The sequence below is a fragment of the Pseudophryne corroboree genome, chromosome 3 (assembly GCF_028390025.1).
Source record: "Pseudophryne corroboree isolate aPseCor3 chromosome 3, aPseCor3.hap2, whole genome shotgun sequence".
In the NCBI taxonomy this organism is placed as follows: Eukaryota; Metazoa; Chordata; class Amphibia; order Anura; family Myobatrachidae; genus Pseudophryne; species Pseudophryne corroboree.
This window is the reverse complement of record NC_086446.1, coordinates 285,843,844-285,857,697: the sequence shown is the minus strand read 5'-3', so window position 1 is coordinate 285,857,697 and position 13,854 is coordinate 285,843,844. Positions and strand designations below refer to the sequence as shown.

The 13,854-nt window shown below is 46.0% G+C and overlaps 1 protein-coding gene across 1 annotated transcript in view; it reads left to right on the top strand.

Moving 5' to 3' along the window:
* BIRC7 (baculoviral IAP repeat containing 7) overlaps positions 1-13,242 on the top strand; it is a 30,947-nt gene extending 17,705 nt beyond the window's left edge. Inside the window, exons 8-10 of the mRNA XM_063963138.1 lie at positions 9,306-9,309; positions 10,164-10,375; positions 12,961-13,242. Coding sequence (XP_063819208.1) covers positions 9,306-9,309; positions 10,164-10,363 — 204 coding nt within the window. The 3' untranslated portion in view covers positions 10,364-10,375; positions 12,961-13,242. The remainder of the gene's footprint in view (positions 1-9,305; positions 9,310-10,163; positions 10,376-12,960) is intronic.
* Positions 13,243-13,854: the final 612 nt, after the last annotated feature.

Sequence of the window (13,854 nt, the reverse complement as noted above, 5' to 3'; positions counted from 1 at the left end):
TGCTGTAGCAGCATGGACAGATACTCTGTCTGAGGAACTTGATACCTTGGACAAGGATACTATATTACTGACCCTGGGGCATATAAGACGCTGTCCTATATATGAGGGATGCCCAGAGAGACATTTGCCTACTGGGCTCTAGAATAAATGCAATGTCAATTTCTGCCAGAAGGGTCCTGTGGACTCTGCAATGGACAGGTGATGCTGACTCAAAAAAGCACATGGAGGTTTTACCTTATAAGGGTGAGGAATTGTTTAGGGACGGTCTCTCGGACCTGGTTTCCACAGCTACGGCTGGGAAGTCAAATTTTTTGCCATATATTCCCTCACAACCGAAGAAAGCACCGTATTACCAAATGCAGTCCTTTTGATCGCAAAGAGGCAAGAAAGTCCGAGGTGCGTCTTTTCTTGCCAGAGGCAGGGGTAGAGGAAAGAAGCTGCACAATACAGCTAGTTCCCAGGAACAGAAGTCCTCCCCGTCTTCCACTAAATCCACCGCATGACGCTGGGGCTCCACAGGTGGAGCCAGGAGCGGTGGGGGCGCGTCTCCGAAATTTCAGCCACCAGTGGGTTCGCTCACAGGTGGATCCCTGGGCTATACAGATTGTGTCTCAGGGATACAAGCTGGAATTCGAAGTGATGCCCCCTCACCGTTACCTCAAATTGGCCCTGCCAGCTTCCCCCATAGAAAGGGAAGTAGTGTTAGCGGCAATTCACAAATTATATCTCCAGCAGGTGGTACAGGTTCCCCTCCCTCAACAGAGAAGGGGTTACTATTCCACAATGTTTGTGGTTCCAAAACCGGACGGTTCGGTCAGACCTATATTGAATTTAAAATCCCTGAACATTTACCTGAAAAGGTTCAAGTTCAAGATGGAATCGCTCAGGGCGGTTATTGCGAGCCTGGAAGAGGGGGATTTTATGGTGTCTCTGGACATAAAGGATGCTTACCTGCATGTCCCCATTTATCCACCTCATCAGGAGTACCTCAGATTTGTGGTACAGCACTGTCATTACCAATTCCAGACGTTGCCGTTTGGTCTGTCCACGGCACTGAGAATATTTACCAAGGTAATGGCAGAAATGATGCTTCTGCGAAAGCAAGGAGTTACAATTATCCCATACTTGGACGTTCTTCTCATAAAGGCGCGGTCCAGAGAGCAGTTGCTAATCGGCGTAGCACACTCTCAGGAGGTGTTACAACAGCACGGCTGGATTCTGAATATTCCAAAGTCGCAGCTGATTCCTACGACGAGACTACCCTTCCTGGGCATGATTCTGGACACAGACCAGAAGTTGGTGTTTCTCCCGGAGGAGAAGGCCCAGGAGCTTGTGACTCTGGTCAGAGACCTCTTAAAACCGAAACGGGTGTCTGTGCATCAATGCACGCGAGTCCTGGGAAAGATGGTGGGGTCATACGAAGCCATTCCCTTCGGCAGGTTCCATGCGAGGACCTTTCAGTGGGATCTGTTGGACAAGTGGTCCAGATTGCATCTTCAGATGCATCGGCTGATCACCCTATCCCCCAGGGCCAGGGTGTCTCTTCTGTGGTGGCTGCAGAGTGCTCACCTTCTCGAGGGCCGCATGTTCGGCATACAGGACTGGGTCCTGGTGACCACGGATGCAAGCCTCCGAGGGTGGGGGGCAGTCACTCGGGGAAGAAACTTCCAGGGGCTGTGGTCAAGTCAGGAGACTTGTCTGCACATCAATATCCTGGAACTAAGGGCCATATACAACGCCCTGAGTCAAGCAGAGCCTCTGCTTCGCAACCAACCGGTGCTGATTCAGTCGGACAACATCACCGCGGTGGCTCATGTAAACCGCCAGGGCTGCACAAGAAGCAGGGTGGCGATGGCAGAAGCCACCAGAATTCTTCGCTGGGCGGAGAATCACGTGCAAGCACTGTCAGCAGTGTTCATTCCGGGAGTGGACAACTGGGAAGCAGACTTCCTCAGCAGGCACGACCTCCACCCGGGAGAGTGGGGACTTCATCAAGAAGTCTTCACGCAGATTGCAAATCGATGGAAACTGCCACAGGTGGACATGATGGCATCCCGCCTCAACAAAAAGCTACAAATTTATTGCGCCAGGTCAAAAGACCCTCAGGCGATAGCTGTGGATGCACTAGTGACACCGTGGGTGTTCCAGACGGTTTGTGTTTCCTCCTCTTCCTCTCATACCCAAGGTGCTGAGAATCGTAAGAAAAAGAGGAGTGAGAACAATACTCATTGTTCCGGATTGGCCAAGAAGGACTTGGTACCCGGAACTGCAAGAAGTGCTCAGAGGACCCATGGCCTCTGCCTCTCAGACAGGATCTGTTGCAACAGGGGCCCTGTCTGTTCCAAGACTTACCGCGGCTGCGTTTGACGGCATGGCGTTTGAACGCCGGATCCTAGCGGAAAAAGGCATTCCGGATAAAGTTATTCCTACGCTGATAAAGGCTAGGAAGGACGTGACAACAAAACATTATCACCGTATATGGCGAAAATATGTTGCTTGGTGTGAGGCCAGGAAGGCCCCTACAGAGAAATTCCAGCTGGGCCGTTTCCTTCACTTCCTACAGTCAGGAATGACTATGGGCTTAAAATTAGGGTCCATAAAGGTCCAGATTTCGGCCCTATTCATTTTCTTTCAAAAGGAACTGGCTTCTCTTCCTGAGGTTCAGACGTTTGTAAAGGGAGTGCTGCATATTCAGCCCCCTTTTGTGCCACCTTGGGATCTTAACGTGGTGAGTTTCCTGAATCTCACTGGTTTGAACCACTTAAGACCGTGGAGTTAAAGTATCTCACGTGGAAAGTGGTCATGCTATTGGCCTTAGCTTCGGCTCGGCGTGTGTCAGAATTGGCGGCTTTGTCATGTAAAAGCCCCTATCTGGTTTTCCATATGGACAGGGCAGAATTACGGACTCGTCCGCAATTTCTGCCGGAGGTGGTGTTATCTTTTCATTTGAACCAACCTATTGTGGTGCCTGCGGCTACTCGTGACTTGGAGGATTCCAAGTTACTAGATGTAGTCAGGGCTTTGAAGATTTATGTAGCCAGAACGGCTGGAGTCAGGAAAACAGACTCGCTGTTTATCCTGTATGCATCCAACAAGCTGGGTGCTCCTGCTTCAAAGCTAACTATTGCTAGCTGGATCTGTAACACGATTCAGCAGGCTCATTCTGCGGCTGGATTGCCGCATCCAAAATCTGTAAAAGCCCATAACACAAGGAAGGTGGGCTCTTCTTGGGCGGCTGCCCGAGGGGTCTCGCCATTACAGCTTTGCCGAGCAGCTACTTGGTCGGGTTCAAACACGTTTGCAAAATTCTACAAGTTTGATACCCTGGCTGAGGAGGACCTTGTGTTTGCTCATTCGGTGCTGCAGAGTCACCCGCACTCTCCCGCCCATTTGGGAGCTTTGGTATAATCCCCATGGTCCTTACGGAGTCCCCAGCATCCACTAGGACGTTAGAGAAAATAAAATTTTACTTACCGGTAAATCTATTTCTCGTAGTCCGTAGTGGATGCTGGGCGCCCATCCCAAGTGCGGACTTCTTCTGCAATACTTGTATATAGTTATTGCTTAACTAAGGGTTATGTTGTGTTTGCATCAGGTTGTCTGATGCTCTGTTGTTCATACTGGTAAGTTATCACAAGTTATACGGTGTGGCTGGTATGAGTCTTACCCTGGATTCCAAAATCCTTTCCTTGTACTGTCAGCTCTTCCGGGCACAGTTTCCTTAACTGAGGTCTGGAGGAGGGACATAGAGAGGAGCCAGTGCACACCAGTAGTCCTAATTCTTTCTCAGAGTGCCCTGTCTCCTGCGGAGCCCGTCTATTCCCCATGGTCCTTACGGAGTCCCCAGCATCCACTACGAGAAATAGATTTACCGGTAAGTAAAATCTTATTTTCTCTTACGTCCTAGAGGATGCTGGGGACCACATTAGTACCATGGGGATGTACCAAAGCTCCCAGAATGGGAGGGAGAGCGCGGAGGCTCCTGCAGAACTGATTGACTGAACTTCAGATCATCAGAGGCCAAAGTATCAAACTTGTGAAACTTTGCAAACTTGTTCGACCCAGACCAAGTTGCAGCTCGGCAAAGTTGCAATGCTGAGACACCCCGGGCAGCCGCCCAGGAAGACCTCACCTTTACGAGTAGAGTGGGCCTTAACAGATTTTGGACACTGCAGTCCCGCCATAGAATAAGTGTCCAAAATCTTTACCGAATCCAGCGAGATAGTTTGCTTAGAAGCAGGACACCCAATCTTCTTGGGATCATATAGGACAGAGTCCGACTTTCTGTGACGAAGTTCTCATCACATATATCTTCAGAGCCCTTACAACATCCAAGGACTTTAATGTAATTGAGGAGTCAGTAGCTACTGGCACCACAATAGGTTGATTGATATGAAATGCCAACACAACCTTCGGAAGAAACTGCTGACCTGTCCGGAGTTCAGCTCTGTCTTCGTAGAAGATCAAGTAAGAACTTTTACAGGACAAAGCACCTAATTCCAACACGTGTCTAGCAGAAGCTAAGGCTAACAACGTGACCGCCTTCCAAGAAAGAAATTTGACCTCAACCTCCTGTAGAGGTTCAAACCAATCGACTGGAGAAACTGCAACACCACGTTAAGGTCCCAAGGCGCCGTAGGCAGTACAAAGGGAGGTTGAATGTGCAGAACTCCCTTCAAAAAAGTCTGAACCTCAGGGAGGGCAGCCACTTGTTTCTGGAAGGAGAGGGATGAAATCTGGACCTTTCAGATCTCAACCTCAGGCCCATATCTACACCTGCTTGCAGGAAGAGGAGAAACCGTCCAAGTTGAAACTCCACTGTAGGAAACTTCTTGGATTCACACCAAGAAACCTATTTCTTCCAAATACGATAGTAATGTTTAGACGTTGCCCCTTTTCCTAGCCTGTATCAGGGTAGAAATGACCACCTTCGGAATGTTCTTCCGAGCTAGTATCGGACGTTCAACCTCCATGCTGTCAAACGTAGTCACTGTAAGTCTTGATAGGCAAACGGTCCCTGCAGCAGCAGATCCTCCTGAAGAGGAAGAGGCCTCTGCTCTTCCTGCAAGAGATTCAGAAGGTACACGTACCAAGCCTGCCTTGGCCAGTCCAGAGCAATGAGGATTGCCTGAACCCTTTATCTCCTTACGAGCTTTAGAACTCTTGGAATGAGTGGAAGAGGTGGAAACGCATACACTGACCAGAACACCCATGGAGACACCAGGGAGTCCGCTGCCACTGCTTGTGGGTCCCTCGACCTGGAACAATAGCGTCAAAGCTTCTTGAGACGAGAGGCCATCATGTCTATTTGGGGTAACCCCCAAAGGTCTGTAATTTCCTTTAACACCGCTGGATGGAGACTCCATTTCCAGTTGTCTACTCCCAGAATGAAGATTGCTGAGGGCGCCAACGTGTATCTTTCTGCCCAGAAGATGATTCTTGTCACCTATGACATTGCAGCTCTGCTCTTCATTCCGCCCTGTCAGTTTATGCAGGCCACTGTCGTTACATTGTCCGACTGCACTTGAATGGCCTGATTTCTTAGAAGATGGGCCGCCTGAAGAAGACTGTTGTAGACTGCTCTTGGTTCCAGGATGTTGATGGGCAGGCCAGCTTCCAGACTTGACCACCTTCCTTCGAATGTTTCCCCCTGAGTGACTGCGCCCCAGCCCCGAAGACTCACATCCGTGGTTAGAAGGACCCAGTCCTGAATCCCGAACCTGTGGCCCTCCAGAAGGTGAGGCAATTGGAGCCACCAGAGGAGTGAAATCCTGGCCTTTGGCGACAGACAAATCCTCTGGTGCATGTGGAGATTAGATCCTGACCACTTGTCCAGGAGATCCAGTTGGATGTCCCGTGCATGGAACCTCCCGTCTAGGAGAGCCTCTTCAGAGGCCACCATCTTTCCCAAAAGGCAAATGCAGTGATGAACTTACACCCAGGTTGGCTTCAGGGCCTCCCTAGACCATTGTTTGTATCACCAATGCCTTTTCCTGTGGAAGAAACACCCTCTGCGCTTCTGTGTCAAGGATTATCCCCAGAAAAGACAACCTCTGGGTCGGTTCCAAATGTGACTTTGGGAGGTTCAGATTCCAACCGTGGACTCTGAGTAGGTGCGTTGTGAGAACAATGGACTGCAACAGCTTCTCCTTGGACAAAGGCTTTATCAGCAGATCATCCAGATATGGAATGATGATCATCCCTTGTTTGCGGAGAACCATCACCTTAGTGAACACCCTCGGTGCTGTTGAGAGGCCGAATGGCAGGGACTGAAACTGGAAATGACAGTCCAATAATGCGAAACGGAGATAAGCCTGATGCGGCAGCCAAATCGGAATGTGGAGGTACGCCTCCTTGATATCCAGGAATTCCCCCTCATCCAGACCTGATATCACCACCCTGAGACTCCATCTTGAACTCCTTTAGAAAGGGGTTCAGAATGGGCCTGACCAAACCATGCAGTTTCGGTACCACTAAAAGGTTCAAATAGTAACCTGTGGTTTGTAAATGAGGAGGAACTGGTACAATGACCTGTGCCTCCACCAACTGCTGGACAACTTCCTGTAGTACAGTTCTGTCTGCCTGATTTGAAAAGTCGGTGAGGAGGGAGATTTTAAAATTCCAGTCTGCATCCCTGGGACACTATCTATCACCCAGGGATCCAGGCCGGAAGATACCCAGACGTGACTGAATTGTCGTCTCTCCCCCACCAGCCCCACCTCCAGGCTGCGCGGTCCACCGTCATGCGGAGGACTTTGGTGTACCTGAAGCAGGCTTTTGTTCCTGGGAACCTGCAGCAGCAGGTTTCTTGGATTTAACACGACTTTCCCTAAAGAAGGTATTGGACGGTTTGGCCTTTCTAGGCTTGTTAGGCCGAAAGGACTGTGATGCTGATGAAGAGAAGGATTTCTTCGGAGCAGGAGCAGCTGAAGGAAGAAACGGAGACTTACCCGCTGTAGCCATGGATATCCACGCATCGAAAGCCTGACCTGTGTAGGGTAGGGACTCCACACTTTTCCTGGATTCTGCGTCTGCAGACCACTGGCGCAGCCACAGTCCCTAACGAGCTGAAACAGACATGGAAGAGATCCCCGCAGCCATGGAACGCAGGTCATTCATGATTCAGCAGGTTTTATGGTAGAATCCATGAATGTTACGCAAAAACAATTTAACATCCATCTTATCCAAATCCTCTAAGGTAGCCAACCACTTTACTATAGCCCTTGCAATCCATGCACTAGCAATAGTGAGACTTAATATGGCCCCTGAAGCAATGTACATTGATTTAAGTGGATTATCAATTTTTCTATCAGCCGGCTCCTTGAAGGCGGTAGATCCTGGAACAGGTAAAACCACCTTTTTTGAGATGCTTCAATAGGCTTTTTTTTTTTTTTTTTTTTAAATCCTCAGGGAAAGGAAATGCCATCTGGACCCTTTTTAGGGATCTGGAATTTTTTTCTTTGGGTTTTCCCATGCTTTCTCAAATATAGCATTCAATTCCTTTGACGCAGGGAAGGTTAGTGAGGCTTTCTTATTTTCAGTGAAAAGCCTCCTCAACCTGCTCAGGTGTGGTATCATTTATATTTAACACATCCCTGATAGCCTCTATCAATTATTGCACCCCCTTTGCAAGAGGCAGACCCCCGCAAAGTCCCATTACAGTCTGTGGTATCAGAATTGGTATCCGTGTCATCTTGCGTGATAACAAGCGCACGTTTCTGGGGGTATATAGCAGGGCGTCCTGAGGTACCAGAATCGGGCCATACTGCCATGGAGTTCTGTAATACCGGGGTTGCAGACTCATTACTCGCAACCCTGTCAAATCTGAGTAATCAAAGATTTGATAGAGGAAAACCATTCAGGTTCCCTTGCTGGAATCTGTGCTATCCTGATCCCATGGAATGGGATCATCCTGTGAGGACATATCCTCCGCAGCATATGATAGTGTCCCTGGACATGGCCCCACACACACACACACACACACACACACACACACACACACACACACACACACACACACACTCTTTCCCCCTAAGAATGGCAAGAGACAAATTGGAACCAACACACAGCGCTTTTACCAAAGGGTGACCCCTTATCAGCGCCGACTGTGCACCTTAATAGGATAGTCGTACTGTGGCCTCACCCCCACCCTTCTACAACCCCCTGGTACCGTTTACAGATAGCTTGAGTTGCTGTGGAGGGACCATCTTTCCCGGTCAGCGCTGTGCAGGCAGGAAAATGGCGCTGAAACGCTGCTTGGTCCGTTCTGAGGAGAATCTCTGCCCCTAAAATGGCGCTGTCTTCCCGCTCTTCTGCTTATACTGGCCTGAGGATTTTAGTGCTGGCTGAGATCCTGGGACCCTGACAGGCTTCTGGACCAGTGTAGGGTGTAGCGTTGGCTCAGGGCGCCGCACCATGTACCACTGAGCCATCCCCGGAGCGCAGTTAATACTGCGCTCCTACCCTGTTGCTGCCATCTTCACCCCCCTCCACTCCCCCTCTTGCTAGGGGGTTGCTGTCTCACTTGTCACTGATTCTTCAGCTCTGCAAGGGGGTGGCAGCATGCTGCTGGGGCGAGCAGTCCCCTGTGGTGGAGAACGATCAGATCCCTCTGGAGCTCAGTGTCTAGTCAGCAGAGACAGTGGCTCAGACCCCGCAGGGTGGACACTGCTCCCGCCCCCAGTCCCTCGCTGCAGGGAGGCTGTTGCCAGCAGCCTCCCTGTAAAACTCTAAAACTACATTTTAGTAGGAAAACGCGGGAGAGCTTCCCTAGTTGTGACTGGCTTTAGGACGTAAGAGAAATGGGAATTAATAAAAAAAAAAAAAATATATATATATATATATATATAAATATATATATATATATATATATATATATATATATATATATAAATATATATATATATATATATATATATATATATATAATATATTATTATAATAATTATATTAAAAATTTTGTACATTGAGACTTCAGTCACCCTCAAAATACACTCCACTTGAATCAAGAAATTTGTGTAAACTTATTTTTTTCATTGCTCAAGTGTGGGGTTTTTTTTGTGCGCTTTGCCATTTTTTCACACCTTCAATATTCAGCAAAACGTCTTCCTTTAAGGTCTTTATCTGAGGAAATAAGTCTCCCAGGTTGAGACTGGGTGAATACGGTGGGGAGGGTGATATAGATATAGAGACTTTTAAATAACCTTGACAGTTTGACCTCGGGGCACAAATTCCGATTGCACAATCTCTCACATCAAAAACTTTTATATGAGCATTGTTTTCACATTTTTATGCTATAAAAATAGGAAAGTGAATGTTGGTGGAAGGGGGGGGAGGAAGGAGAGAATAACTTCAGTTAAACGCTACCTTCCCCCACCGGTATGCTGTTGTGGTGTTGGGATCCTGGTGGTCAGGATACAGACGCCAGGATTCCGACCGTCAGCAGTCTGGATGCCGGTAACACCCATACTGTGGGAATAGAACCTGTGGTGAATGCAACAGGACTCCTTGTGCTCTCCCTGCTGTCTGCATACTGACCATCTGGATGCCGTTGTCTGTATACTGACAGCCGACATCCCGATTGTCTGTAAATCCTACTGATTCCCCACCACCACATGGTTCAAAAGGGTTCCACAAACATTCACCTGGCAGCGGAAGCCCATTCTAAAACCGGCACGCCCTCTAGGACCTATTCCAGTTTCTTTTGGGTACCATCTTGACTGTACCCTGTATTTGTCCTATATTGTCTCCAACTGGTTTTCCCTGTTTTGCTTATTTATGTACTCTAATCGGGTGCTGCAGGTCCCTTGTGACATCATATAATGGCTGCTCAAGAACATTTTTCCTTGTACCCCTGTAGGTACATTGGGGCAGATGTATTAACCTGGAGAAGGCATAAGGAAGTGATAAAACAGTGATATGTGCAAGGTGATAAACACACCAGCCAATCAAATCCTAACTGTTAATTTACATATTGGAGCTGATTGGCTGGTGCCTTTATCACCTTGCACATATCACTGGTTTATCACTTCCTTATGCCTTCTCCAGGTTAATACATCTGCCCCTGAGTGATACTGATCTATTAAACTTCTGGAAGGGGGACGAGGGGGTCTTATTCAGTACAGATTGTTAGTATCTTACTTGGCAATATCTTCTCTCTGCAGAGTCTGCTCTCAGCACAGAAGAGCAGCTCCGACGCCTGAAGGAGGAGCGCATGTGTAAAGTCTGCATGGATAGAGATGTCTCAATGGTCTTCGTGCCATGTGGCCACCTGGTTGTCTGTAAGGACTGTGCCCCTAATCTTAGACACTGTCCTATCTGCAGGGCAACAATCAGAGGCAGTGTGAGGGCATTTATGTCTTAGTGTTTCTGGCAGGTAAGCAAGTTTTATATAACCTCAAATTTGTATGACTGCTCCAATATGCATTTATCACCTATAGTTTAAAGAACTCAACCAGGAAACTTCAACCTGTTGTCCTTGTGTGTTTTGGCCATGGGTGAATTAGCAAATTATACATTGTTGGGGGGAGGTGTGTGCAGGGGATTCAATTTGTTTGCTGCACCATCTGCTACTGGATGGCGCCTGACAGACTGTTTTTCCATTCTGGTGCGAACAGCTAGTTGGTGAGCAGAAATGAGTGAAGCGACCCTTGTTGGTGGCTGCGTTTTTGTTTTTTTGTTTTTGTTTTTTTTGCACCCTGTGTTTAAATATGTAAAATGGCTAAACACTACCCATCTGCCGGCGTGCAGTCAGGGTCTTAAGAAAAACAAACTTAAACTTTAACCTCTAGTCACTTTAGACTGAGATCAGGCGCAGAAAAACAATTGAATCATCCCCGAACTGAAACTTCTATAATTTCTTTAGACTTTATGTACAAATATCCACTTATCCAAATAGGCATGCTACCTTTTGTAATTTTTACATTCTGAAAAACATTGAAACAGGCAGATTATTTAGGTTTAGGGGCAGCTTCCTACATACTGTCAAACCCTGTATTGAAACCTTGTAGTGCAGTGAACACTTGCTTTAGTAGAAGGCAACTTTCATTGAAATGTAGTGTACCCTATATATAGAATTCTAATGTTAAATGGTGGGCATTTTAAAATATCATTTTGATTTTAACACTGTCCTGGAAGTGTCTGCATGATCTTACAAAGTTTTTTAATTTAACAAGTCAGCCAATCCAATTGAGTACATACAGTTTTGTGCTCATAAGTTACATACCCTAGCAGAACTTGATTTTCTGGCCATTTGTCAGAGTATGAATGATAACTCACAAACTCTTCTTTCACTCATGGTTAGTGGTTGGGTGAAGCCAATTATTGTCAAACAACTGGGTTTACTCTTTTTAAATCCTAATGACAACAGAAACTACCCAAATGACCCTGATCAAAAGTTTACATACCCCAGTTCTTAATACCGTGTATTGCCCCCTTTACCATCAATGACAACTTGAAGTCTTTTGTGGTAGTTGTGGACGAGGCTCTTTATTTTCTCAGATTGTAAAGCTGCCCATTCTTGGCAAAAAGCCTCCAGTTCCTGTAAATTCTTGGGCAGTTTTGCATGAACTGCACGTTTGAGATCTCCCCAGAGTGGCTCAATGATATTGAGGTCAGGAGACTGAGATGGCCACTCCAGAACCTTCACTTTATTTTGCTGTAGCCAATGACGGGTCGACTTGGCCTTGTGTTTTGGATCACTGTCATGTTGGAACGTCCAAGTACGTCCCATGCGCAGCTTCCGGGCTGATGAGTGCAAATTTTCCTCCAGTATTTTCTGATAACATGCTGCATTCATCTTGCCATCAATTTTGACCAAGTTTCCAGTGCCTTTGTAGGTCACACATCCCCAAAACATCAGCGATCCACCTCCGTGTTTCACAGTAGGAATGGTGTACCTTTCATCATAGGCCTTGTTGACTACTCTCCAAATGTAACGTTTATGGTTGTGGCCAAAGTTCAATTTTGGTCTCATCACTCCAAATGACTTTGTTCCAGAAGTTTTGAGGCTTGTCTCTGTGCTGTTTGGAGTATTGTAAGTGGGATGCTATGTGGCATTTGCGTAGTAATGGCTTTCTTCTGGCGACTTGACCATGCAGCCCATTTTTCTTCAAATGCCTCCTTATTGTGCATCTTGAAACAACCACACCACTTTTGTTTTTTTGTTTTTTTTCCCCCCCAAGAGTCCTGTATTTCAGCTGAAGTTATTAGTGGATTTTTCTTTGCATCCCGAACAATTTTCCTGGCAGTTGTGGCTGAAATTTTTGTTGGTTTACCTGACCGTGATTTGGTTTCCACAGAATCCCTCATTTTCCACTTCTTAATTAGAGTTTGAACACTGCTGATTGGCATTCTCAATTGCTTGGCTATCATTATTATTTTTTTATTTTTTTATTTTTAATATCCCTTTCCTGTTTTTATACAGTTCAATTACCTTTTCCCACAGATCCTTTGACAATTCTTTTGCTTTCCTCATGACTCAGAATCCAGACATGTCAGTGCAGCAGTGGATGAAAGATGCAAGGGTAGTAGCCATTCAAACCCATTTGTGTCAACTTGTGTGCATGTTATCAGACCAAAATCTACAGGGTATGTAAACTTTTTATCAGGGTCATTTGGGTAGTTTCTGTTGTCATTATGATTTAAAGAGGAAACACAGTTGTTTGACAATAAATGGCTTCACCCAACCACTAACCATGAGTGAAAAAAGTTAATTCATATTCTGACAAATGGCCAGAAAATAAAAAAATTCTGCTAGGTTATGTAAACTTATAAGCACAACTGTATGACAAGACAAAGGAATGTAAAATGTTAAGCTAACTTAATGTATAAACTTTAGAGCAGTAACAGGTTTATGATGGCCGGAGGTTTCTTTTAGGAGTTCATAACTTGAATTGGATCTTTTTAAAGTAAAATTAATTTACATTGCTGAATAGTAACTGCTAAATTCTCTTTACACAGGTGATCTAGGACACTTGGCTGTTGCTGACTTGTTGCTTGTGACTGCAAGTAATGATCATCTGGCCTGATCACTACTACACTGACATCTGGACAATGGGCTGTTCTAAGTGTGCAGTCTCTGCACTTAAAGACTCTGGTCTATACTTACCAACTATTAACATTACAAAAAAATATCCAAAAATGTTCTAAAGAAAGTTGAACTTGAAGTGGAATAAAGAATTTAATATTAATATATATAATCCTGTGGAATGTTTTTGCAATAAAGTATTGTGTTTTACAATATGCATCTTGTGGTTTAAGATCCCCTGCATCTGTTATGCAACGATAGATACAGAACATATCTGTCAGTGTTAAGTGTACGTCTCCTTTTACGTTGAGGCAATAGTACATATCAGTGGAAGAATAGAGGTGGATGGTTGCGCTGTGAGGATTTGTGCAAGTCTGGGGGTAGTCTAGGAGTTCCCTAAAAAAAAAAAAAAACTCCAGATAGTAGAAAATGGACTAATCTGAAAGATGACTACTCCCACTTGGCGCTAATCCAATGCTACACTGTATAATAGGCTTCAATTTTCACAATAAAATATGGTGTTTACCAACATATTGATAAATATAGATTTAATATTGCACAATCTTTAAAAAAACGAGACTGAGAATGGACCCAAAATGGGAAACAAATCCTACCAGATGGAAAATAGGAGCCGCAGGTGTTATAAATGCAAGGTATTTCTGGGAACAATACCCTGCATGTGGCTTCTTCAGGTGTTCCCCAATGGTCCTTTCCCCAGTCTGAGTGTCCTAAAAGTCCGGAGGCGCCGACGCGTTTCGGGACGTTAAGGTCCCTTTTTTCAAGGCTTGGATGCCTCCTGTAACAGTTTATTCCTTCCCCAGGATTGC